Source organism: Terrapene carolina, unplaced genomic scaffold (assembly GCF_002925995.2).
Source record: "Terrapene carolina triunguis isolate 2854851 unplaced genomic scaffold, T_m_triunguis-2.0 Scaffold234, whole genome shotgun sequence".
In the NCBI taxonomy this organism is placed as follows: Eukaryota; Metazoa; Chordata; order Testudines; family Emydidae; genus Terrapene; species Terrapene triunguis.
The window spans coordinates 10,366,409-10,393,979 of NW_020664585.1; the positions used below are offsets into that span (position 1 = coordinate 10,366,409).

Below are 27,571 nucleotides of genomic sequence, written 5' to 3' on the forward strand. Positions count from 1 at the left end.
TGTACACGCACTGGATTTTGATTTATTAGGTTGGGGAGTGCATCTGAAATCACTGAACGTTCAGGGCCTGTGGTTGGAATGAGAAGCTTCTCTACATATCAAAGTCCTGGAGTTTGTGCTGACTACAATGCATTTCAGATCACATCAGGGGCTCGGCAGTTCTCATACTCACTGGCAATACCGCTACAATGTATTATGTGAACAGGTGAGGGGAGCATAGTGCTTTGTCATCAGGCAGTCAGGCTCTGGCAGTTTTGCATTGGGGAAAACATTACCCCTGTGGCTGATCATTCACCTGGGAGCTACAGTCACCTGATGGGTCACCTCTGCCGGAATTTCTCCCTGAATCACATTTGGTCTCTGAAGCCCAGCATCCTTTGCAGTTTGGGGCATCCCAACGATTGGCCAGTTTTGCCGCAAGAGAAAACGAGAAAATCCAGCTGCTCTTCTCCCAAGGGGGCTCAGTCTTGGCTCGTCGACCAGTGCTTTTCACCTGAGCAGGGCATTGGCACTCCTGTATGCCTTTCCTCCAATTATGATCATCCCACAGGTCATTCCCAAGCTGAAATTGGATAGTGCTAAGTTCATTCTTATTGCACCAGCGTGGCCAAGACAATGTTGGTTCTCCAACTGCCTCATGTTATCGGCTTGACCTCCTATATTCCTTCCTCTTCATCCTGACCACAGTCAGGTTTTGCATCCAGCACTGAGCTCCCTGCATCTTATGGTGTGGCTGCTCCGTGGTTAGATGAGGAGGAGGAGGAGGAGGGATGATGGTCAGAGGTGGTCTGGCTGGTCTTGCTTAATAGTAGGAAGCCCTCCACCAGGGCAGCCTATTTGGCCAAGTGGAAGCAATTCTCAGTAAGGTTGTTAGTCCAGGGAGTTCAACCAATGCTGGTGTATCCAGGACAACTTGATCTACCTTTTAATGCCTTCTGTCTTCTGGTCTTGCACTTAGTTCATTGAGAGTCTACCTGGTGGCAAGCTCATTCCACAAGAGCTCAGGAGACATCGGTGGCATTTCTAAATGACATTCCTATATTGGACATTCGCAGGGTAGCCACTTGGTCCTCTGAGCCTACTTTTGCAAACCACTATGCTGTTATGTTTGCATCCAGATCAGATGCAAACTTCAGGAAGGCAGCCGTGCAGTCCTTTAAATAGACTCCATGCCCCTCCTCCAGTGAGTACTGCTTGTGAGTCACCTCCATGGAATACCCAGCTGCATCTACTCAAAGAAGAAAAAACAGTTACTTTAACTGTTCTTCTTCAAGAAGTGATTCAGATGTGTCTTCCACAACCCACCCTCCCATCTCCTCTGAATCAGAGTCTGCACTTCTGACATTTAGTGCGAAGGAACTGTGAGGGGGTCAGGGCAGCGCTGCTCTTATACGTCCAGTGGAGGGGCTACGGCACAGGGCATGAGTGCAACCCCTGCTAGGCAAAGTTTTCTGGCTCTGGTGCATGGGGCGTGCACATCCACGTGGAATACATGTCTGCATCACACCTCAAAGAATGACAGTCACAAGTAGTTGGCTCTTAAATAAATAAAACCGCTAAGTCATTCACTCCTAGTTCGGACCCTGATTAAACACATAAATATAAAAATCCTAACTATTAAAATAAATTATGCAGTTTTCAAGGGAATAAAATTCTTCTCATTGCTGTTTACAGGATATACCCATTTAGAGGCACCGACTCATTGAGTTCAAGGCCAGAAGGGACCACCAGATAGTCTAGTCTGACCTCTTGAATATCACAGGCCACCAACACCATCCAGCACCCGTATGCCACACCCAGCAACCGACATTAGACCAAAGTATTACAGTCCACAGGAGACTAGACTATTACGTACTCCAGACAGAGACTAGGAGGAACAGAAGTGCACCAGTGACCGAATTCCCTGCAATGGCAGGAAAATGATTGCCAAATAATCCTGGCAAGTGACCCTCACCCATCCTGCAGAGGAAGGTGAAAAAAACCCAAGTCACTGCCAATCTGACCTGGGGAAAAATTCCTTCCTCATCCCACATCTGGCAATCTCTTAGACACTGGGCATGTGAGCAAGACCTAGCCAGCCAAGCGCCTGAGAGAAGGAATCTTTGGTGCCTCCTCAGAGCGCTGGCCCACCCCATCCAGTGTCTCATCTCCAGCCGTGACCATCTCTAATACTTCAAAGGAAGGAGTCCAACTCCCCCACTCCCAGAATACTTCAGGGAGGGGAATCCCTTCCTGACCCATGCAGGTGGTCAGATGAAACCCTGAAGCATGCACTTTGAGGAATGTAAACCATAACCCAGTAGTTAGCCCCTGGGCTGCTGAGCCCCTGCCCCCCACCCCCCGCCACCACAAGCAATCCTGTCGTACAGACACACTCATAAATTTGTCCAGCTCGCTCTCAGAACTAATTCTGTTGTTTGCCCTCACCACTCGTAGTGGGAGGCTGTTCCAGAACCTCACTCCTCTCTGATGGCTAGAAAGCTCTTCCCAGGCCCAGCCTGAGTTTGTTCATGGCTAGTTCATACCCATTTTGTTCTTGTGCCAACACTGTCCCATAGCTCTTTGCCTTCCTTGGTGTTTATCCCCCTGATGTATTTAGAGAGAGCAATCATATCCACTTTCAGCCTTCTTTTTGCTAGGCGAAACAAGATTTCCAAGCCTCCCCTCATAGGCCCTCCATTCCCCTTCTCCTCCTCTGTGTTCTTCTCTGCACCTGTTCCCATTTCAGTTCATCTTTCTGGAACATTTCTTTCACATGAACATGTAAATATGATAATAATTTAATTCTCAACTCCTACATCACCCCTCTTTTATCACTGTAGAATACAGGTCCCCACTGCCATTCACTTGATGGATTTATTGCAACTGGGAACCTAGCATTACCCTTGCCGTCGGTCCAGCTCAGCTAGCATACCTCATTGTTACCAGAAGCCTTAGACAAATGTCATTAGCTGGCAGAGGATCCAGCATACACTTTGGAAAATATGTTCATCCCAGGGCATTGAACTTTGTGAGCTGCAGAGGTATAAATAAAAATAAAAAAGTAGGTCATTGGTATTCTAAATGCCATGCTTGAAAATAGAGGCTGGGGAATCCTGGCCGGAATGTTCAGCTTAAGAGAGAGAAATTTGATGCCCATTGCTAAAGAAATTTCAAAATAAGCAAAGTTCGGGATTTTTTTTAATTGACTTATAGCAAAACCTTTTTGAAAATCCCCAGGATGGTAGGATTAAGAGTCAAGATCCTTGAAAATTAGTTAAATTGGATTCAGAGTGCGTGGGTGATATTGAAAGAGACAACTAGATGATAGATAGTAGTTAGGTTTGGGATGGCTGATGAAGAGGCTAATTCTGCAGTGCTAATGCAGGCAAAACGTATTTGTGTCGAGTGTAGCTGGCGTGAGGACGGCAGGTCGGGGCTGAAGCAATTAGTGTTTTTAATGTGGATAAACCCATGCCACCATCAAAACAGAAGATCTGAAGGGTTTGTAGGAATAAAACAACATTGCCAGAGAGAGCAATTACTTGCAAGCAAGAACAGCCTCATGTCATTCGCTACTGACCTTGCCCAGTTGACCCAGCGGTGGCACTGAATGGTCCCCAAGTGGGTCAGCTTGTATCACTCACTAACCAGAAAGACAGAATGACCTGACACAGGTTCTTTGTGTGGGAGCGAAGGACAAAATCACTTCTTACAGCTTCATTTCTGGATCACTTAAACATGGGCATGTCTGTTTTTTCAGAGTGTTCAAGAGGCTAGTCCTGTACCAGTGCGGTGCTTGCAGCTGTTAATTGTGTTTGGCCTAAAAGGACCTAGAGGGTGGGTTTAGCAGCCCTGTAGTAGGAAGTTGGGAAGCAGCTTAGCCTGGGGAGACTGCTTAGACTGTAGTGTCTTTAGTGTCTATTGTTAATGAGTCTGTTAATAGTCTGACTCCGAAAGGGGGCAAGTTTCTATCAGGGCAGATAGAAAAGCCACCTGCTCTCGGGGCAAAATTGGCAATTCTTTGAACCTGCAGCAATGTGGCACAAGCAGGGCAGCTGGTGTTGGAAATCTGGTTCAATATTTATTTTATTTTTAGTCACACTATATATGTTGGACTTTTAAAAGGTAGTAATATTCTAAATGTTCACAGTACACTTGCTCCAGCATCCCCAGATGTTTCAAAAACATCATTTAAGACACACAGCTCCCTTATGAGGTAGGTAAGCAAGCATTATCTCTATTTGTCAGACAAGTAAACTGAGGCACGGCGCAGTTGAGTAACTTGCCCCTGGCTATACAGCAGCTTAGTTGAAAATAGAACTCGGGGGTCCTGGCTCCATGTCCCCTGCTCTGATCACTAGGTAACACTGTATCCTATGCTGTGTATATATAATAGGAAGTTACAACCCCCTGAAAACAAGATTTTATAATGACAGTTTTGACAAACTTTATCTACAGCTTTGCGGATATGAAGCCATAATTATAAATGTGAAATAATTGTGACTCCATCTTCCATTATTGCTGTTTTGTCATTATTCAGACTTTGTATTCGGGGGGAGGCACATATTTAATAAACAGAGGGCATAACAGTTTGTGGAGTAAAATAATATGAAGAATAGCATTCTGTGGACTGGAATACTGCTTTGGACAGTTCAATATTACAGCACAGTAAAATATTGATTTATTGCAAGGTCTGGGACACGTTCTGAGTATGAAATGCAAACTGGCTTTATTAACTGTTTGATTACTTGGCAGCTTGGCTTCGTATAATGCAAAAGGGTCTGATCCATGTTTATTCACCTTCGTGGCTCTCTGTGCTGAAAATTAATAACTGCTTTCCCTTTCAATGAAAAAAGCAGCAGACCTTGTGAGCAGGGGTCTGAGGTTACGCTGACTTGTCAGCGCTACATGCGGATCGAGAACACGGAGTGTTGCTTTGTGTTTACGGGGGAAAGATTGCATTGAGGCAGTGCGGTCTAGTGGATAGGGCACTGGGCCAGAACTCAGGTGATCTGGGTTCTGGCCGTGCCACTGACCTGTTGTGTAACTTTATATAAGGCACTCACATTCCCTCTGTGTCTCTGTTTCTTCTCCCAGCCGTCGTCTGTGTAGATTGAAAAGTCTTTGGGGCAGGGACTCTGTGTGTTTGTATTGTGCTGTGCACAATAGGGCTGCTAGGTGCTATTGTAAGACTACTACTGCTGCTGATAATAATAGCGTGATCCAGGATCTATTCTGTATTGCAGAGCCTAAACACCTCTTGCTTCAGTAGGAGTATGTACCATAGCGGTACAAGCTGATTAATGCATTATAATAATGGCCATACAAATACATCACAGACAACTTCCCAGCTCATTACAGTCCGCCCAGGGAGATACAAGTAAAAGGAATTGGAGGTCACTGCGTGATTTGCAGTGCGGCCGGATCTGCGCTCTCTACCCCGGGCAAAACTCTTGTTGCCTTTAATGAAAGCACAGTCTGAGGAAAGAGGGCAGGATTAGCGCCATAAGATTCAGAGCTAAGGTTTGATTTCAGCACCAGAACGTCCAGCTGCTTCTCTGAAGCTTCTCTGTGAAACTTGGCTGGAAATCCATTGAGAACAGGCATTCGCATCGGATTCCTGGAACCTGCTGCTTCGGCGCTGCCTAGAAACAGAACCGTTTCCCTGGTTGTATTTTTGGCATCTTGGAAATTCAGGGCCACACAGAAATGAAATAGACTTCAGTATTACAGAATCTTTTGAAATGTCCAGTTCTAAAAATGGGCAAAGTTTGAGGGGAGAAGCTTTCTTCTTGATTTTTAAGCAACAGTAGTTCCCTCATCCCTGGTTTTTTATATACCAGTTTAACATCTCATGCTGATAAGATTGGTGGGTGGGGAGAGTGGATAGTCGCATAAATCTTTTTCCATCACTGAGTTCCAGCTTCTGATGCCAGCACTCACGCTGAATAGCACATTACTCCACTGAGAGTCCCAGTGACTTTCCGTTCGTATGATCAATGCTTTAGTAGGACCATCCCTGGAGTAAGAAGCTATTTGGTGTGATTAAGGGTATTGGAATCTAGCCCCCGGGCTCTTAAATAGCATTTGTAGATAATTGTGATAGTTTTCTAGGGCTGAAGAATGTTCACGGACTAAATTTCAAGGTAAAGGGGGAAACTAGGATGCTCGCAGTACAGAAGCGAAGGTAGTTCTGGTTGTACATGTGCAATAGCAGCTTCCTCTAACAGATTTCATCAAGCAATCTATTTCAGTCGTGAAGCAGTTGTCGAAATCTTGTAAATGAAACTTTTACAGCACGGAGCTGTTAATTGTCTAGATATTGTGTTTAAATCAAAATAGTTTGGGCATCTGTGAGAAATAATTGATCCAATCCAGGGAATTTTGTGTGTGTATATTTTTTTCACTACTTTGGAGATCTGTAGTCATGGAGGCAACCGTGAAGTCCTCAGAGAGAAGAGGAGCTAGAAGAATGAAACAAGCGAGGTCTGTGGCATCCAAAAGTCCAAAGGAGAAGATGAAGTGGCTAGGGGCAAATGGAATAAAGAAGGTGGTATGGGAGAGAGCAAAGGCATTTAAATAAAATGGACTATAGCAACTGATGGGAGCAGGGAAATAGAAGAATTGATGTGAAACTTAGGGTGTAATGGGAAATTGAGGTAACTAAAAGCCTGATTTGGCACTCACCAACGCTGGTGTAAATCAGGAATAACTCCATTGAATTCATGCAGTTACACCCATGTGAAACGTCTGTACTGGATTGCTGAATCAGGACTTATGGACCCAATCCTGCTCTCGTTAAAGCTAATAATAAGCAGGGCCATGCTTACGGGGGATTGCGGGGGCGCCGAACATAGAGGTGTCGCTAATGAAATATGGGACCAAGCTGAAATGACATGAGAACTTAGTAATTAATGTGGATTACTCGAAGTATGAAATTCTTCCTGCCCCTTATACAAAGAATGAATTTATAACCTCACAATCAGTTGACAAAACCAGAGTGAAATTCCTCGCGGCTTTCTTATTTCCCTCCCCCTGGTTTTATTGCATTTGCATTCTGCTCTTGTCACCTCTGATCAAAGAAAGATAAATTCCCTCTTTGCTAAGGAGCAGAAAGACTTTCCTGCAGTACACAAAGTAATGGCCTCTTCGGTATATTATTCACATTCCTCTCTTTGTACTTGTCATTTCTCCATATCCTTGATGGTTGTATAGACCATAACTCTTAGTGGTTTTTATCTAAGGCTCCTCAAATAAGGGAGTGAATGGCTCAGGGGACTGGTACAGGACTTTGCATTACCTGGCTTACGTAGAGTGTAAGTCCAGTAGCATTGTCACATGATGGCTGTTGGGCGGCCTGCATGACAGGAGGGATCTCAGTCAAGTTCTTAGTGGACAGGTGCCAATGTCAAAATCCCCATCGCAGATGACTCTCTTGTTGTCTTTTCCCAGCAGAGGCAATAAGGTACGACTGAGCTTCCCTTATACACTTTACAGGTGGACTCTCCAGAATAGCACGGTGCCACATTGGCGAGGGCCTGTGGATGTGTACGTCTGTGGCCTTGCTTCATTTTGGATAGACAGAGGATATTACAGCAATTCAAAAGCATTGAAAGTCACGAATCAGGTGCAAATATCATGAAATTGGATTAAAAATTGATTTTTAATACTAGCTTTTGGGTTCTTTGTGTTGGCCTTCTGGTCTCTGAGCTTTTAGGGTGTGCTCATGCCTTGTTTACAGGCTTTCCCCCCACAACTATGAACGCAAGAAACTTACTTTAAAAAAAAAATTAAAACAGAGATTCTCACATATTCACTTGTCTCCAGGAGCTGGGGCTTTAAGAACCCCCCCCCCCCCCAACCCCCAATGGCATAAGACTCTCGATAAAAACATGAGACTTGGCAACACAGCTGCCAGAACTGCCAACCCAGTATCTTTCACTACCACTAAATATCACAACATAACCTTATATTTGGTGGAAGATAGTTATATTAAACTTAAATAAGGAAACATAAAATATTATCATCTTAGGGTGGTTGAAGATTGAAGGCTCAGAGTCAAAGAGGTGATAAGATAGTGGGGAAACTCAGAGTGGTCAAAGGAGATTATAAACAGAGACTGGATAACAGGTGTTGGGAGATCTGAGAGCATGAAGCGGGGTTCTGTGGTGGGTATCTGAAGTCCTGGGGAGGGCATGTGTGTACACTCCGTGTTTCACTTCGAATTTTATTAACCTATTACAGATACTGCTGCTTAATAGCTGTTTCAGCATTTTCAGAAACCAGATCATTTGGCTGCTGCTGTAGCCTGCGCAACCCTAAATCAGGTGCTTGTGTGTCCTGATATCCTGTCACATGCTATTTAGGTCTTGTGCATTTCTGCTGCATCAAACTGAAACAAAATGATTTTCATCCCTGCAGTTAGGCGTCGGATGCAGTTGGATGAATTGAAATGACTTTCGGGGAGAGCCATGGAGGGGGGGAAAAGGCTCCCTGGGAGGTGGGGAGGGAGCGTGATTTTGTTTATTTTTAGTCCTCTCAAAGGAAATGGAAAAAAACTCAGTGACAATTATAAATATATGGGAAGAGGGGGGTTTAAATACTGTAGTACTAGGAATATTTGAGCAATTTAATGTCTATGCCCAGGAGGCCTCAGGTGAGCACTGACACTAGGGTGCTAGCCATTTGCCATAGCCTCTCACTCAGCCGCTAGCAGCTGGTTGTCTTTGGATACACCCCGCAGCCCTTCCACTGATTCCTGCAACAGCACTTCAAAGGAATTGAACAATTCAGTGGCCTGTCAGGAGTTCCCTTTCTCCATCGTGGCTCCAGCTTTCCACAGCCCTCATGGACTCAGGCTGCAAAAGAACAGGTCCCTAAAGGAGAATCGGTTGTGAGGGCTGACAGCTGGAGGACAACAGAATCCTAGTGCATGACTTACCATTCAATAGAGGCCAATAGCGCCATCCACTCTGGCCAGCACAAGACTGAACTTTCCACAGGAAATGGTCTATATGATGGCTTAGAGGGGGCTTTTGGGAGAAGGAGCTGGCTGCAAGTTCTTCTTTTTTTGCATTGCAAGAACATCAGAAGGCCCCAGCTGAGATCAGAGCCCCATTGTGTGAGGCGTTGTGTAAACACGCAGTAAGAGACAGTCCCGGCCCTAAAGCATCTGCAGTCTGAATAGACAAAGCAGACAAGAAGGATTATTATCCCCGTTTTACTGATGGGAAACTGAGGCACAGAGCCTAGATGGCTGCACTAATTTGCTTCAGACAAGCTGGGGATGAGAGCTGGGTTTGCTATAGATGCCTGGGAGGAGGGTCATTGTAAACCATCTTGGTACCTCGCATCTTGGTTCAAACTCTCCCACAGTAGGATATGAGTGACTGCTGTAAAAGTTAATGGTAGTTCCTGGTATCCTGAAACAGGAGAATTTAGCCCCACTTATGTAATATGCAGAGACTATAAGTGGGCTTCTGTGGTTGGGAGGTATATAGCCAAGGCTTTTCAGGTCTGGTCATGATATCGCAAATTTATAACGGAAAGAATGTATCCTGAAGAGGGGTGTTTCTTCTCACTAATGTATTACATAGTAGCTGCGAGAACCTTTTCATTTAACTGAGCAAATACTTTCAGATGCCAGAATTACCCATTCTCTAGAGGTCCCCTAATTACCTGTGTTCCTCTTGTCCAGCAGCCTCAACAAACGGGCCTCTACCCCATGCTTATTGAAAACCACCCTGTCACTTTTGACATTTCCTTCCGAGAACAAAACAAAATAAAATAAAACCCTCTGCACCATGATGTGACCCAACTGCAAATGGAATTCAAACAAACAAGAAACGTAAGAGTTAGGCCTGGAGTCAGCATCTGCTTTCATTTCCACCAATGAGGGGTAAAGGTGGATGGGCTGATTGGGTCCAGTGATGGATGATTGGGTTCATGTTTGGCTTAGGCAAATCTTGTATTAAGGAGTAGAGAGGGGCAATAAAATAAAGTGTATATTATATACCCTGAGGGCCACTTGCACCCGCCAGGCTTGGAAGGATGGTTTGTCCCTAATGCAAAGCACAGGTTTCCTCATGCTTAGAAAAAAGATGTGGCTGTTTCCATTCAATCCCCCTTTAAAGAAAGAAAAACTGTCTGTTACAAAACCAAAAAGTAGTTGCAGTGGTTCCCCCAATCCTTGAACCTCGTGAGAGGCACCCATCCCCGATTTCCTCATTGCTTTCTCATTCCTTAGCCACTTGAGCTCCCATCACGTGTCCCCTCTGCCTCCTTGCTCAGATCGGATACTGGGCCTAGCTGGTCACATGTTGGTCCCGTTGCACTGCATTAGAGTGCACGTTAGGAATCTGAGCCGACCCCCCCCCCCCCCGACCTCCGTGGAGTCTTACTATTCATTTAATTGGGCTTTAAAAGCATAAGCTACTAGCAGCAGTCTCAAGGTATAAGAATCTGAGCTAATACTGGGTAAACTCCGAGCCCATTTGGGAGGTTGTATCACAGATCACTGGCAGCCTTAAATAGATTAAGATTCAATTCTAACATAAAGAGCTGGCAGCTTTGTTCAATGCATCCGACTAGACTAACGTCACAGCATTTCCTGCCTACTGCCAGCATGCAGAATTAGATGGAAGATGCAGTTGTTCTGAAACAGAAGAACAGGAATAAGGGTGCATATGCTAAGGTGACTACATACAAATGCAAGGATTATGGTGAAAGAAGAGCGATGGGCTGTTACCAAGTACTGGAGTCTGTGTGCTAATATTAAACGAAACCTGTTGCAATGATTCTCAGCTGCTATTCTCTGCACTCTGTGTTGACTGCAATCCTGGTGCTCACCTAAGCGTAAGGATTGTTCATGGCTAGCGCTACTAGCTACCCCAAAAGGGCAGATGGAGGTGGCTGGGCTGAACGGACCACTGCCTGGTGCACATGTAACACCTCCTTAAGCGTTGCACCAGTCAATGAACTCCCAGCTGCATGCCAGAGAGCTTTGGGAAGCGTATTGAGATCTCTGGACCGATCTCCTTAGGGAGCCATGTTAAACTAGATTCATCAAAGCACAATATAATATACTGCAGGGCATAGGTGCTGACTTGGATTTGTCCCCCTGGGTGCACCACCCACCACTCCACCCCAAGGCCCTGCCCCTTCCCCTGAGGCCCCACTTGTGCTCAGCCTCTTTCTGCCCGCTGCTCCACTCCCTCTCCTAAGACCCCCGTCATCATGCCGCCTCCTCCCACCCCCGCTCCGCCCCCTCCCCTGAGGCCGCCCACCCGCCTGCCGCTCACTGCTCTCCACCCTTACCCAAGCACTTCTGGCCACCTGCCAAAAGCTGATCGGCAGTGCAGCCGAACAGCCGTGGCTGGTGGGTGCTGAGCACCCACTATTTTTTTTCCATGGGTGCTTGAGCCCCTGAGCACCATGGAGTCGGCACCTGTGCTGCAGGGGACAGACCTGCATGGGCTCTTGGAAGATGGACTAGCTGATCGACTGCAGTCATTCTTTTCTCTTTCTAATTTCTGTGATTCTGTGAACCCCCTGAGAGCATTGTAAAGCAGCGCCCCTAGACTTTGACCGGTAGAAGCTCCCAACATAACCGTTCATTTATGGACATTTTCAGGGCACCCGTCCCTCTTTCTAACAGTTGAAGCTCAGCAGCGTAGGATTCCACTTAGGAAAGAGGAAAAGCAGCCTTGAGTCTGCCTAGCTGATGGTAAAGTGTAGCAGTAACAGCTGCCAGAGGGGGCTGAGGAGAGGATTAAAAATACAAAGGGACTGCAGGGAAAGATTACTTCAAAAAGTCACTTAGGGTCTAAGTAATAATCCTAATAAATGCTGCAAACTGTAAGTATTTTTCTCAGTAATGCTCCTGCCGTGTGAGCTAGGGGAATGCCATGCACGCTCGGTTTAGAGATCTTGCCATAATAATGGAAAGTGCACGCAGTGGCGAGCATCATCTCGGTGCATTTGTTTATCTCAAAAGTGTCTGCAGTCCTATCATATAGATCTAGAGAGGTCGTCTTTAGCCCGCGCAGCAAAATCCCTCCTCGGGATTTACCCACGCTGTGCTTCCTGTTTACAAAGCGCACAGGTGTGTGTGTTGGACTGCTCCTTGTTTCAGTTTCCTTTAGCGGTAAACCAGGGCAGAGGGCAGCCTGTCCAGTTGGGCAAGGGCCCCATCCTGCAACCCTTACTCACTCACGTAGCGCTAACTCACATGAATTTGGGCCCCAATCCTGCAGTGAGGACCTTTCAGGGGCCTTTACTTGGTGTGATTATGCAACGGCTCTTTTAAGTTCCTTCCATACAAAGTCTGATGTGCCTACTGCTGCTTGCGTTGTCCCAGTTATTTTTGAATTCAAGGTTAATAAGGTGTGATATATATATATATATATGCGCCCCTCCTTATTTAGGTGTTGTCACTGACTAGGAAATGTTTGCTGTCAGGTGTAAAATGGCTGCCAAGAATTCCTGGGAAAATTCTCTAGGCACCAAAAGACATTGTTGCTCCTGCTCTGGTCTTCATCCTGCGTTGCTTGTGCACCCAGAATTCCCCATTTACTTTGGGGGAGATGATTCATGTGCTTTGAGGTGCAATTCGAGGGGGAGGGCTAAACTGGTGTCAGATTTGAAAGGAGCCACAGTGAGGCCTGACCACAATATTAGTATTGCCAGCCCCAAGCGTTCAAAAATCACAAGTCAAACTTCATAAAATCACGATCGGCTTAAAAATCATGAGATTTTGTTAAAATTAATAATAAATGAGCAGTTCTCTTTATTGAAAACACTTGGGTTCATGTTGTCAATCATTCCTCTGCACCTGGGAGGGCTAGAGACTTCTTTCTTTTTAATGAAAGCTGAGATTCTCAGGTGTTCACGACTCCAGGAGCTGGAGCTTTAGGAAAAAACACCAAATATCATGTGACTTGTGATTATAATTGTGAGGGTTGGCAGCGCTGTGATATCCTATAAAGCCCTGAGCCTGCGGGGTTGGGGGCAGGGAGTGAGAGAAGGAAAGGATTTATCTGACCCTGAGAATAATTGGTGCATAGGCAGAGATTTGGGCCAGCTCTTCTGCCTTTTTTCTAACTTGATATTCCTCTGATGATTCAAGCCTGACACTGTCACCTCCTTGCTGGCTTCGTCTAATCCAGTCATCCAGGGCGCAGGTCAAGCAGGGTTTTTGTGACAATTTAAGGAGCTGCCTTGCCTTTTTTTGTTAAAGCTTCTGTGAAGTGTCTCAGTGTTAAATAGCCTTGCCACATTCCAGGAAGGGGAAGGATCTGGATGAGGCAGAATCCCAGCACCACTCAAGGCGCTCTGTAATACTGTTGTTTCCCCTCAAATCTCTACTATCCAGCTGATCCAAGTTAAACACAGTAGAGGCCCCATGACAGCTTCCGTGAATGCTCCGAGTTTGCAATGTTTATCTTTGCTAGAGGCAGAATGTTAACAGGTTGTAAATTCAGACCGAGTTTCCTCTCCGCCTGAAAGACAGCCCTAGAGTCTGTACATACTGTAGATCACTCCTGAATATATATTTTCTCATATCCTCCCTATAATCCCTTAACAAATGCTGGGGGGAAAGTATTAGCTCTCAGTGCTGGGGAAAGCAGTTTTGCTGGGAGATGTATTAGAAGCTTATATGACTAGTTCACTGACTCAGAATAATAATAATAATAATTGGCTGGGAATTTGAAGGGATCGCAAGTGTTAACAAACAGCTAATCGCCAAAATGGACCCAGGAAGTTCCCCAAAGTGTTCAGATTCTGGTTCTTTCGGTTTCTTTATTTTAAATGTTAAAACTGTAGCTGGGGGGTAGGGGGCACGCTGTTCAAAGCTACCTAAGGGATATGATGCACCAATTCCCATTGAAATGAATAGGAACTGGGGCCCAGATCCTCAGTGGGAATTTAGTGCCTAAATACTAGGCCAGGGTGACCAAATCCGTGGGGCACCTTTTGAAAATCTCACAAACCATGCCAAAGGACAGCCCGAGAGCATAGACGCCTCCCACTGCATCCCCAAGAGCCTGAGGGAAGCGAGAGAAAAAACGGGCCTTCGCGGCATACCCAGGATGTTCACGAATCGAAGCCCTGGCTAGCCAAGCAGGGTGGAGTTGGGAAAGTGAGTTCCACACTGTGAAAGTAGAATGAATTATATTGTAAAAATAGAATGGATTAAAGAAATGCTGTATGTACCTTTAAGCAGAAATAAGGAATGTTGAAATACAGGTGCCAGGAAAAGGAACATTAAGGCATAAACAATGAGTCCACTTAAGCTAATGGTGGAACATTAGCCGGAGATCTGTAAAAGTTAGTAAGGAAATTGAATATGTATGTCTAGCCTCAGGTAAACTTGTCAGTTTTGCTTTCTTTGTCCTCTGGTTAAGTTCGCGCCCTTTTTATCTGTATAAAATAAGGTAGTGTGGGTCTTGCATGGTGCTCACATTATCTGAATGTATTAGCAGAGCGCTGTGCTAATAAACAGAATGGTCTAACAAATTGTGAGTCCTGAACCTAACTTTGACAACACCCAAGGATCCTTCACACACAGCGCCCTGCCAGCAGCCTCTTCTTGTTTATGTCAAAGAGGCTCCAGTTGGAGGCTTCCATTGAGTTGATTGTGTCAATATGTCACAGGGAGGGAGGTGATTTCTCTGGATAGCCAGGCTCACCTGTCACTCATAGGGATGAGTGAAGCAGAACCAAAACTTGACCATTGCTATCATGCTGACCAATAATGCCTCACTGGTTCCATGTGCTCCCCCAGCCACCTGTCTGTATTCATGACAAGAGACATCAGATGTATGTAGATGGCCAGCTCTTTGGGGCAGGGAATGGCTTTTTGTTCTGTGTTTGTACAGTGCCTAGCATAACAGGAGCCCCAACACAGACCAGGACCCCAGGTGCTACGACAACACAAATGCAAATAACAATAAAAGCGTGAACCAAATCTGTTTGCTGGCACAGCGTAAAAAGTTTGATAACTTTGTTCATGATTGTTCACGTTCGCTCTGCTCTGCACTTGCCCATTCCAGATGCCCAGATTTATAGAGTGTATAGAGAGTGGTATATATCACTTGTCAATTACGATCTACTGGAGGCCTTCCCTTGACTATCCCATGAGAAAGCAGCTTCCTGGAGAGAAGGGGCGGGTTGGTGGGCAAGACTTTCCCTAACAGAATGGTTAGTTTAACAGGCAATTTCCTGCAATCTAGAAATCCTAGATACCAAAAGCTATCTTTTGGTGACCCATCACATTTACCAATTGTGACTGAGGCTCCATTGTGTGAAACGCTGTATCTGTGCATAATAAGAGACCGCCCCAGCTCCAAAGAACTTGCAGGCTAAATAGACAAAGGGTGAGAGAGAGAGGAGGTATCGTTATACCCATTTATTAATGTAGAATTTAAGCAAAGAAGGATTAAGTGACTTGCCCTAGGTCATACAAGAAACCTGTGGCAGAGCTGAACATTGTAGTCAGATCTCCTGTGTCCTAATCTGGTGCCTTAACCACACAATCATCCTTTCTCATTAGAGGTTCTGCACGTACTCGATGAGTATATTTGGAGGTTATATGCCACTAAGGTCAGACTCCATGTTCCATTCAGTCTCTGGCTTGTCTGTTGTGACTGGCAATGAGGCTTTCAATTGTTACCATTTCGCAGTGTAGACATCTGTCCCCTGAGAGCTAGAGTGAGACCCCGGTCCTCACTTCATGCAGGAAGACGAAAGGAAAAGACTTTCTTAATAACACAAACCCTGTTTAATTGTCGCAGTTAGGCTCCTGCCTGAGTTTTATGGATGCCTCAAGATGGCTATAATCTGCCGATTTGCTATGGAAGCAAAGAAGAGAAGGGGTTGACTTAAATTATGGCAGAAAGAGGTTAAATTTCTTTTGGCAGAACTTGAGAAGGTCAGAGACTTGCTGGAAAGTGCAGCCCAGGAACAGGTCTCAGCTACCAGGAGAGGCTCTTTGGGTTAAAAAAAAAAAATGGTCCTGAGATGATGAAATCATTTCTTACAATGTGACCTTCAGAATGCAGTAACATTCGGTGCTCTCCCATAGCCTGGGCAGATCAGTGGAGTATACAAGTGTTAGCAAATAGTACAGGCAGGGTAGGATTTGAGGCACCGGAGAAGAGCAACCAAAAGGGGTCAGGGTTTGCTAAGTCAAAGCAGAAGATTTTATTTATAGTATATAAAATTTAGAAAACTTCTTACTGAAAAGTCATACAGTGCAGCACCTGAGAAGGTGGGATTGTTTTGTTTGTTCTGTATGAAGCAGCAGTTGTTGATCTGAGGGTAGACTGTGCTGGGATCAAAGAACAGCATGCCAGGGAAAGGATGGAGTTTAAATGGCACACACAAGATTCAGAGCTAGCTATAACCTTCTGAAAAGAAAACACACTGGCAGGGAATGGAGGGCTCAGCGCTAGAAAACTGTTTCAAACCTAATGTCGGTCACAGGTGAAATTGAGTGTTGTCATCTCAACTCAGACTTTGATTTTGCAGCGGAATCACGTATGATTGCAGGGCCTTCGCTGTTAGATCTCTTGTCAGTATCACAACAATCCCACACAATACAACACCACTGGGAGCAGGGCCGTCCTTGCCCATATGCAAACTACGCAGCTGCGTGCTGCTCCGGTGGCTAGCCTGATCCCCCAGCCGGCTGAGCCGTCGAGGAGTGCTGCCCCTGCTCCCGCTCTGCCCCCACCCTGCCTCTTCCCACCCCTGCTCCGCCCCAGCCCCGTCCCCACTCCACCCCTTCCCCTGAGCTCCATCCCAGGGGACTGAAGCAGGGGGCGGGCACACCCTGCACTCACCGGGCAGCGGGAAGTGGAGTGACCCAGCCCCAACCCACTCCACTCCACTGGCTCGTCTTGGGGGATGGTTCCCTCCTACCCCCCCAAGCCTGCTCCTGCCCTCCACAGACCTTGGGCGCAGCTCCTCCCCCCCACGGAGGCCTGGGACCAGCTCTCCCCTCCCCTCCCGCGGGGGGTGGGGGGTGGCTGCGTAGAGCACCACAATGTCTAGGGACGGCCCTGATTGGGAGTGTCTTGTTAGAAGCTGCTCCTAGTTGAACTAGGGAGGTGTTGGAATTTAGGATTGGCAGGTGAAGAAATTTGCAGAGCTCATAGCTTGCCCTCTCGATATCTTACGGTTGCAGGTGGTATTCACCCATCCTGACCATAAACACGCACCCAAGATTTTAATTTAAATGGGAAAATTTTAATGTGAGAAGGCTTCAAAGACTCCTAGAGTCATAAGTCACATCTTCCGCAGTGGCTGTTGCTGATTTAATTGCTATTTGGATGTACTGCGTTTATCAGATGCTTATTACATATAGTTACTGATAAACTGGAAGTTTCTTGTAATCTAACAGCAGAAGAGACACCAAACTGCAATAAGAATGACAAGGTTTGTATCTGTAGTTGATTTGAACACATTAATTATATTTATTTGTCTCTAAATTTTACACTCTAGGGAGCCTGAGACATTTTAGGCTTAAATGAAAGTTTGCCGATGAAATTGAGGACTTCCGTTTTTGATTGGAAAGTGTGAAATTAAACAAAGTTGGTTTATTATTGTGGGGTTTTCTAAAATTCCTTTCTTTAGTCTTGGCAAGAATTATCCAGTGATTTTCAAATGTAAATTGCCAGAGACTGTCTTCTGTGAAGTCAAGATGCTACTTGTTTTTCATGCCAACAAAATGCTCTAGCTATCTGTTGGGGAGAAGAGGGAGAAGCCCCCAAATCAGTCTGAGACAAATCTGAGCTATACATTTTTTGTGATGCAAATTAATAACCACGGAGATCCAGGCAAAACAGTCAAGCTTTCATCACTCAACATTCTGGCTACTACGTGGAAAAGGGCTTCAAACCCATCCTTAGAGAAACCCTGATTCAGTGTGAACCTGAAGCTGACCTCACCATTACTCTGTCCAATTGTAAGTTGAAGGTGATTCATCTCTCTACTGTGTGGTTTATTTCTGCCAAAGGATCAAAAATTACAGCCCCAATCCAGCAAAGCACTTAAGCACATGCTTAGCTTTCAGCATATGAACAGTCCTATGCATATCAAAGATTCTGCTCACATGCTTAAAGTTAAACATATTCTTTGGTGCTTTGCTGGATTGGGGCTTATGTTTAGATCTTTCCCCATTCTTTCTTCCTCCATCCATGTGGCTCACCTGTGGAGGACGGGGAGGGGAGAGTGCACACTTCCTCCTTTCTTAGCATATGGCCTGCTGAAAGGAAGCAGGACTCTTCCTTTTGTCTCACCTTGCTGACTGACTGGTGGTCCTGTCTCTGTTTCAACTGCTGGAGTGAGTTCTCAGCTGATAAGGGACCCCATGAGAGGAGCAATGCAGTTCAGTGAAACTTCAAGGGCAAGGGTAGGATTTCAGGTCTTTGAATACTGGATTTGATAGGGAGGCCATAAGCCTTGGTTGGGTTACTATTGCCAGGGGCGTAGTCAAAATGGTCGAGGCGTTCTAGCAGTATTCCTGTGGAATGTAGCTTATGGCCATAGCAAGGCAAAACAGGAGAATTTTGGTCCTACTTTGGACAGAGGTCCAAAACCAACACCTAGAGGCTATATTGGATGCTTTAGAAATGCCGATAGTCTGTATTCTGAGATGTAATTCTTTGGGTGTTTGGACAACCAAATGCCTGGAGCAAATATAACCACTTCTAACTTTCCAGAGAACAGCAGTGGTGGTAGGTGAGGGATTACTTGCTCGGTTGGCTGATGGAAAATGTGGCCCACGGAGATGGAAAAGGAAGCATGAAATAAAGTATGAAAGCTGGAAGACAAAATTTGATTTGCTCGGTTTTGACATTGGGGTTCGATGAACTCAAGTACGTCCTGCTCACTTCTGATGATTAGACCCTCCTGCTGTTGGGGAAAGCAACTGAAAAGCATGATGTGGTATAATTAGCCAAATGTTTCAGACGGGATGAGTGGCACGATGGGTTTCTATAGGTTGGCACGATGCGTTTTGGAGAAGGGAGGGATAAAATGAAGTGGCTGGCTGAGTGATCCTATGGGGTTGAATAGGCACAGCAGAGAGGAAAATTGTTCAATTGGGGAAGTGTGCTCTGAGGAAGCCTGGAGTACTCCAGCTGCTTGTCATCTCCACTTATTGTCACCCACCACACTTGCCTCAGTTTAAAGAATGTGGTATATGTATAAACGCTACACGGGTTAGGGAGGTAAATACCGGAGACTGGCAAGCAATTTGGCCAAGGAGTCTTTAGTCTAGGGGTTTATTGGGGAGCTGAGACTTACAAGTTTTTATATATAAAGTTGGTACGATTGGTTATTTTTAATGAATAATTACAGCCATACAACAAGGTCAACCAGTCTTTGGAAAGGAACTAAATAGACTTTGTTCTGCTAGCAGTCAGATATCATAAGTAAATTAACATTTAAGTGAAAACATTTGTAGCATGTATGTAGAGACCTACTTAAAAGTACATGGTACTCAGTATGGTCTGACCTAATTCTGATTCATCCATTGACCTTGTTATATAAAACTCAGTGCCCTTTTTAGAGGGAGAGTAACAGATTACACATCTGCATATTTATTTAGGAAGCTTAGTCTTCTGGGTATTCATACCCTAATTCCAGTGCTAAGTGCAATCACAACATTGATTTTTTTCCTTACTAAATGTAACCTACTTTATTCCTGAATAGGATGCTTCTTTAAATGGGTTTTACATAATGGTAGATGCGAAGGCCACTCATCCTAATGCCCAATAGTGTAGTTAATTAACAGAATGGTATTGTAGCCAGGGCCTTTTGTCCTCTGGTACTGGATTGTACTACTAACCTTGGTCAGATAAAGTGTCCCCCCTAATAAACAAGAGTCCATCCATTGACTATTTCGAGCTCCATGGTTGAAAGAGCAATTTGTAACTCCTGAGGAAATTGTAATCCTAATCAAAATTCAAACATCGTGAATCCGATTTCAACTGACATTGTGCCATTTCAAAGCCGTTTTCAAGTGGAAGAGGCACAGAAGGTCTAGGTTGAAGATCTTTACCTCTCTTTCTTTGGTGAGTTATTAACACTTAAGCAGTGGGTGTTCTTCAGATATGGATTTCAGAGGTTTTATCAAATTTCAGTGCCAGGCAAATTTCAGTGCCAGGACGGCTTATTTTTTTAATTAAGAATTTGACCAAATATTAAAAAAAAAACCTTAATAAATACCCGAAGGAGAGCTGTTAGAATAACTGATTTTTCAGTTTGTGACGAACTGAAGAATTGGGGGGGAAATAGTTTCAGGTCGACCCAAAATGGAAAATGTTTCAATTTTTTTGGTGAAACAAAAATTTGATTTCAGTGGGAGTTAGGCACTTAGGTGCCTCGTGGGATTTTCAGAACCACGTATCTGCATCCTTAGGTGCCTAATAACCTTTGAAAATCTGGTCTTCAGAGCCTAATTTTCCATTGTGCTCTATCCCCTTTCCTCCAGGCTTCCACTGAGGTAAGCCCCATAAGGACAATACACCAGTGGCATGAGTTAGAACAGGACTTAGGTTGCTATAAGTAATGCTAGGGCCAGGCTGTTGCAAAATCAAGTTGTTGTAATTGACTGCTATCCCCTGCACACATGTACGAGAATCCAACTCTGACTTTTGTGAGCTCACAAGTGCTGTGGAGATGGGAACTGTATCAGTGCCTATGTAGATGGATAGGTCTCTCTCAATCTTGATGTCCTGTAATGAAAATTGATTGTCACCGAAATTGGAGTCATAAATTTTGCACTTAAGAGAATCTTCAATCACTTTATAAACTCTCTTTAATTAAACCTGACAACATCCAGTGCTGATGTTATTAGAGGCATAGAATGAGATTAACTAACTTGTCCAGGGTCACACAGCAAATCCATGGCAGAAATGAAAATACAGACCCCAGCTCTAATCAATAGATTACGTTCTTTGTATGGTAAAGTTTTCAAAAGAGAATCTCCTTAGAATGGCATTATAGAATGAGAGGACCAAAAGACAAAAAGCAAGAGTATGAACCAGTCCACTATTAATGCCACAGAACTACAAGTATATCAGAAGGAAGGAAGAAGGTTGCTTCAAAGAGCTGCTACTGAAATCCATGCCAGTGGAAAGAGTCCAAATGAGACTCCTATGATGTATCTAAGCCTATGTACATACTACCTCTTATGTTAGTATAACTTATGTCACTCAGGGGTGTGAATAAGCCACCCCCGGAGCAATGTAAGCTACACCGACCTAAGCGCTGGTGTGGACAGCGCTATGTCAGCGGGAGAGCTTCTCCCACTGCCGTATCTACCCCCACTCGCGGGGGCTGCAGTAAGTAAGTCAACAGGAGAGCTCTCTCCCACCAGCTTGAAGCATCTGCACTAGCAGCACTATAGTGGCGCAGCTGCTTCGATGCAGCCGTGCCGCTGTATGCCCTGTAGTAGCCATAGCCTAAGTTTGGGTTCCTAGGACTTTGTGTGGGTCTTCCGCAAATTTCTACCTAACTGGGGAATTTTTGCAGAAATGGGGGAAAGAATCCAGCGTGTAAATTTTCTTACATTCACAGTTGCTGTCATAAACCACCCCCAGAGAACCTGGCTTTCTCAAAAAGCTTCACAACATGAAGATGGTGTGATCATGATGGTCCCTTCTGGCCTTAAAGTCTGAGACTATGGAAATATAGTTAATTTATCCTTTCAATAAAATTAAAAGGTTGCCATTGGTAGACAAAGCTCAGGTCTGCATTAATGACAGGTTTCAATGGTAGCCGTGTTAGTCTGTATCAGCAAAAAAAAACTAGGAGTCCTTGTGGCACCTTAGAGACTAACACATTTATTTGGGCATAAGCTTTCGTGGGCTAGAACCCACTTCATCAGATGTATGAAGTGGAAAATACAGGAGCAGGTATAAATACGTGAAAGGATGGGGGTGCTTTACCAAGACTGACCTAACATTGCCACAAGGACTCCTCGTTTTTTGTTTTTTTTTGGTCTGAGTTAATGTTATCCCTCCTGCTATCTTTACCAGGTTCAAATGGATTTAAAAACACCTTCAATGCTTTTCTTAATGCTGATCTATTGAATTTTTTTGAGCTACATTAGGAAGGCCACAGTCATGAATTACCCTCTTCTAAATATTTCACAATCGCTGCTCCCAACAGGGCCAAGGTGAAGAAAGGCGTGAATATTCTGAGCGCGAAGACAAGCGATCCCCGGCAATGGGAGGTGAAGCAGGAGGTGGGGAATGGTGGAAAACATTCAACCACGACCGTTAGCTGTCAAAGGATAGCACCAAATTCAAGGAACAGGTAAGAACGCTCACATCTGCTCAGCATTGCACTCATTTATATCCCTGGTGCTATCCATTGCTTGAAAGACTGAGGGCTCATGTTAAGCACTACTTAGTAGAGCTATTAAACTTACAGCCTGGAAATCTGGAGACACTTATGTTAACTACGGCACCATCTGCTGATCTATAACTGGGCATCTCACTTTTCAGACAATAAAACTCCTCAGTTTAAGCTGAAATGAATAGAATAGAGCTATTTTTTTTTTCCAGCATGAATGTCTTTGAAAGGTCTTTACTGAGCATAGATTTGTCTGGCTTGATAGCTTTGACCTTGTTTCGTCCGTGGTTGGTCCATCAAGTCGCCAATGAACTCTTCTATAATGAGCCTTGATAACTTATAAGCATTAGTGTGGGATCCTCATGCAAAGCTTTCGGTATTGACAATGTTCAGTATAATAGAAAAACGTTTGGGTGGTGTGGTTTGGTTTGGTTTTGTGCCGTATGTGGACAATTATTTTCTCCCAGAATTTTTCCAGCCTGAAGTCCTCTGTGCCTGGTTGGGCCACTCTGAGATATACCAGGAGGAGGAGTCTGCCTTCCTTCTCACCATGAGGTGTAGAAACTTGTATGGATAATGAGTACATTTGATAAGATAAAACCAGATGAGATATAAATGCTGATGCTCTAGGGCATAAGCCAACCACTAACTGCCTGGGCATAGGAAGAAATCCACCCTGTGTCCAATGCAGTGTTTCTTGCACCTTTTATTGACGCATCTGGTACTAACCACTGTCAGAGACAGAATACTGGACTCCAGGGAGCACTGGTTTGATCAGAATGGCAATTCCTATGTTTCTGTGTTGTATGTTTTTGTTAAGAGTTAATCCAGTTGTAACATACCCGTTTGTGACTGTTTCTCAGGTCGAGTCTTCTCCCATTTCAGACAATAAGAATTATATCATATGTTTCAATGGAAGCTACTTTGGCTCTCATTGCATATTACCATAACAAATGCTTACTGCTCTCCTGTGTATTAGATCCGTGCAAATGTATGATCCATATAAAACCATGTGATGCTTGCTTGGGTTGGTGTTTCATTACTACCTCAAGTCTTAGCCCAACCTTGTTGCAGAGGGTCATAAAAATTCAATCCACCTTAGCTTGGTTTGTGACATCCCCTGCAATTGGTCTGAAGATTTGTGCACTATTCCTTCAGGCACAGGGGAGTTTGAGGAAGTTGTAATCATGTTTTTACTCTGTGCCCGGACAACGAGAGTGCATAGCAAATGGTAGACTTGCATAAAGTGTTGAAACATCTGTTGCCATGAGCGGCTTACTGGCTCAATCCATCTCCGCTAGATATCACTGCAGTTAGTGGGATTTGCAATAGAGAGTTTGCAGGAGAAAAGAGGAAGAATAAATCATTTAAGCCTGCCAAATAACGGTGTTTGAAAAGCAAACCAGGGCTTTAGAACCAGCGTATAATGCCAAATGTATTTACAGCTGTGGAAATATAATAGTCAGGTTATCAAAACCCAAATTAAATCTTCTTAATCCAATTTGCATCATGTCTAATTAACCTATAAAAATATTTTTAACACTGATTATGCAAATAAAAGTGAATGTGTTAATTAACACCTCTTGCATTTGCGTATGTAAATAGCCCTTTTCTTTCAAAAGCATGACTGGGCTAGGTTTGAATGGAATATTAATGCATTAGGAAGAATTGGATAGACCGAAACCTTGACGCCATTAGCTCTTCAACCACTGTGGAAGTATATGCCAACTAATGTACTGAAATACAGCTTTTACTATATGAAGCTGTATTAATGGGATTTCCTCACTGAACACAATGAGTGCCAGTTAGGTGTCTCTGTACTGATTTTCCATGGGGGATGCATGCCGAGCGATGGAGATTATGATTGTTATTGAGTGTCATTTGGAGCCCTCTCTGTGCAAAGCACAAATATTCTATTAAGCTAATTTAATTTGGCTGAGGATTTCAGGCCTCTAATGGAGTCTTTCTGAATTGCCACCAGTTTTTTCAAAGTAGCGTAGCAATGTAGCTTGTCTGTACAATGTAAAACATTCTGGTGGGTAAGGTCAGATTAGAAAATGTGAGGTTCTGCTTGGGAGTTTCAGCTTCCACGTAGTTTAAGCTTCTCCTGCTGAAACTCAGTGAACTTTTAAACTTATTTGAGCAGAGAAAGATGTTTTCCATGATCGGTGCAAAAGGGCTGTTAAAAGAAGCAAATAAAGATTTTTATTTCTCAGATGTGTTACGAAAATGGGATCTATTCACAAAGCTTGCCGTGGAGATAATAGCCAGATGCACAGTATAGTGTTTTTCCTCCTAGCATGATCAGCTCCGTTCCAGTAAAGCTCAGAGAACCAGTTTAGCAGGGAGAGAGAAGGAGAGGCCTTTGAAAGCTGTACAGTCTTCCCCCGGCTTTGCAACCTACCTAAAGAACAATTGGTTCTCCCCTTGGGCAGTTACGCAGCCCCAGTTTGGTAGAACCATCCTGATTCTCGGTGTACTACGAAATACGGTCTCCTGAAAATTATTCTGGGCCAGCAAAATGAGATTGCATCCCATTGTTCACTGTGATCCACAGGGTTTCTTTGCGAAATCATGATGTGATGATACAGTGCTGGTGCTGCAATGACTTTGTCGAGCACACACATAGGAAAATCTGCCCTTTATGCCTTTCTTCCAGGCAGCCCCCATCACCTGGAATCCCTTATTTGCTACACCATCACACTTTGCTCTTTCAGATTCCTTAAAACTAAGGTCTTGATGCAGCAAAGCACACAAGCACAAACTCACCCTTGATTTCAAGTGCTTTGCTGAACTAGGAGATAATATCTTCCTAAGGGCCTGTAAACACTACTGCTGTCCTTCAAAGAAGCATGGATGAAACAAAACGGATTTTAAATTAAAAAACAAAAACAAAAACAAAAAAACAGATAAAACCTAAACAATTGTGGAAGTGACTAGATACTGTTAATTTCCCCCTGGGGTCACTTTGCTTTTTCTTGCATCCTCCCCCCCCACCCTTTTGTATGTTGTTTGTGTATTTATATTGTAAGCTCTTCAGGGACAAGGACTGTATATTCATATTCATGTTAGCTTAGTGCCTGATACACAATAACAAAAACCATGAGGGGGTGTATTTTATTCCTATTTAAAATGATGTACTATGAACTCCTGAGAATTTAGGTAAACCACACGTTCCCAGGCTCCATAAACTTGTATTCTGAAACCCAAGGCCATAGCACATTACCTTCTGCTCATCAAGAAAGATTCCACCATTAAAACAGAGTGACTTTTTGTTGCCAGAAGCAGCTTGAACCCAACAGTGCCTAGGTGCCCAATAACATAACCTATTCTGAGCTCCATTTGACTTGTGATTAAGATAACAACCTATTGATTAGGGGGAGTGGAACATAAACAACTCCTTTTGCAGTTCGTGTCCCTTGTCGGTTCTCTTTTCCAGGGGACAGTTGGCTGAACTGAAATGTGTCCTAAAGATAGATGAGCAGATTTTGGTTGCTGTCTTAGCTACTTAAATGTCCTGATCCTCGTGCATCATCTCCCTGCTGTTCTTAGCACCAGCCTAGGGACATATGGCCAGTTTAAGGCCTTCCCCATGCTCCCTGGGAATAGCCTCAGTGCAGAAGGGGGACGGACAGCAACCCCAGACACAAGGTGTTCCAGGACAGATCAGGGGGTGGAGTGGAAGGTGGAGCAGCATCAGAGTAGAGGACATTGAGAAAACGTGGGACGGGACCTGACTGGGAAAGCCTGTGCTCCGGAGATTCTGTCCTTTCAAAAGGCCCCCTAGGGACCACTGGAGCCAGGATGCAACTAAGGGCTACTTTGGCTTGATATGGAAGCTGATAGAGCCCTCGAAGTGCCTGAATGAGGCAGTCACAAACTGCCTTCCTTCCATCCTTGTGCTGGTATCTGGGCCAGTGCAAGGATGAATTTGTTCCATTTTGTGTGTGTGTGTGTGTGTGTGTGTGTGTGTGTGTGTGTGTGTGTGTAAGAGTCAGAGCAGTCAGTGGTGGCAAGGAGTCACTTGGTGCTTGTAAGGGAATCCTGCTTTGTTGTCTAACATTGGTTGTGTATCTAACTGGGTAGAGGAAGTGAGTGTGGGATAGGGTGACCAGATGTCCCGATTTTATAGGGACAGTCCCGATTTTTGGGTCTTTTTCTTATATAGGCTCCTATTACCCCCCCACCCCCGTCCCGATTTTTCACATTTGCTGTCTGGTCACCCTAGTGTGGGAGAATGAAGAAACTTGTTAGAAAAACTGACCTGATGGAAAACTGCTACAATGTAACGCTTCATCCCCTTGGCCCTGAACCTTTGAGGGACCTGTGGATTTATTAGGCAGATGGCTAGAGAGCCATAAAGAGCCATACTCGGAGAGTGCTTCCCGCTCACATATCAGACTGTGTCACAGTCATTTAGTCCCATCCCCCAACACACATAACACATCGTTTTAACAGGCTGAGAATCTCTGCAGTCGTACAGAATGAGCTGATGATGTTACCGAGTTGCATTTCATATCATCAGGATGCAGAGGAAAGCAAAAAAGCCATTAGAATTCTCTGCAGGTCCTTGGCCTCATATGATGCTGATAGATCAAATGACTCAAGCATGAAGCAAAAGTGCTCTTGTGATTAAAAAAATAGGGCATATGATCAGCGTGTTTCAAAGTAGTAACACATTGGGTGATGGTTTGTGTTTCTGGCTTTATATTTCACCTGGAGATAAGCAGTCCCCTCCAACATTCACCCTCTCACATACCAAGGTATTATTTTAGAGCCTGTATCCTCTCTAGCTTGCACAGTTTGTGATCAATTAACCAGGAATCTCACAAAGCTCAGAGGCCTGGTGGCAGTGAATTAAGCCACCCACTGACCTGAAAACACTGAGGTTTGATCAGGGATCGCTGCTGCTTGCACTGGGTATCCAGATGTTTGGTGCTTAAGGATCAGGGTTTCTCTTTGGAGTTGTTCTTCTGTGGGGTACTTGAGTCGGGATGGCACATACCACTGCTGTGATAATAGGCAATGGGAAAAGACCACAGGATTTCATGGGGTAAATTTACAACAGACGCTGGATTTGTGCCTGCAAACATTTGTATGCATAAACTGGCTAGTTAGCCGTGGGAGAAAGCTGAGCGGCCTCAGGTTTTTACTGCTGATGAACCCACGTGACTAACAATTTCCATTCCTTTATCCAGGAGGTTGCACATGAGCAAACATG

The 27,571-nt window shown here is 44.5% G+C and overlaps 1 protein-coding gene across 1 annotated transcript in view; it reads left to right on the plus strand.

Moving 5' to 3' along the window:
- Positions 1-27,571, plus strand: part of TMEM132C (transmembrane protein 132C) — a 293,451-nt gene that overhangs the window by 142,244 nt on the left and 123,636 nt on the right. Inside the window, exon 3 of the mRNA XM_026656998.2 lies at positions 22,165-22,311. Within this exon, the coding sequence (XP_026512783.1) occupies positions 22,165-22,311 (147 nt within the window). The remainder of the gene's footprint in view (positions 1-22,164; positions 22,312-27,571) is intronic.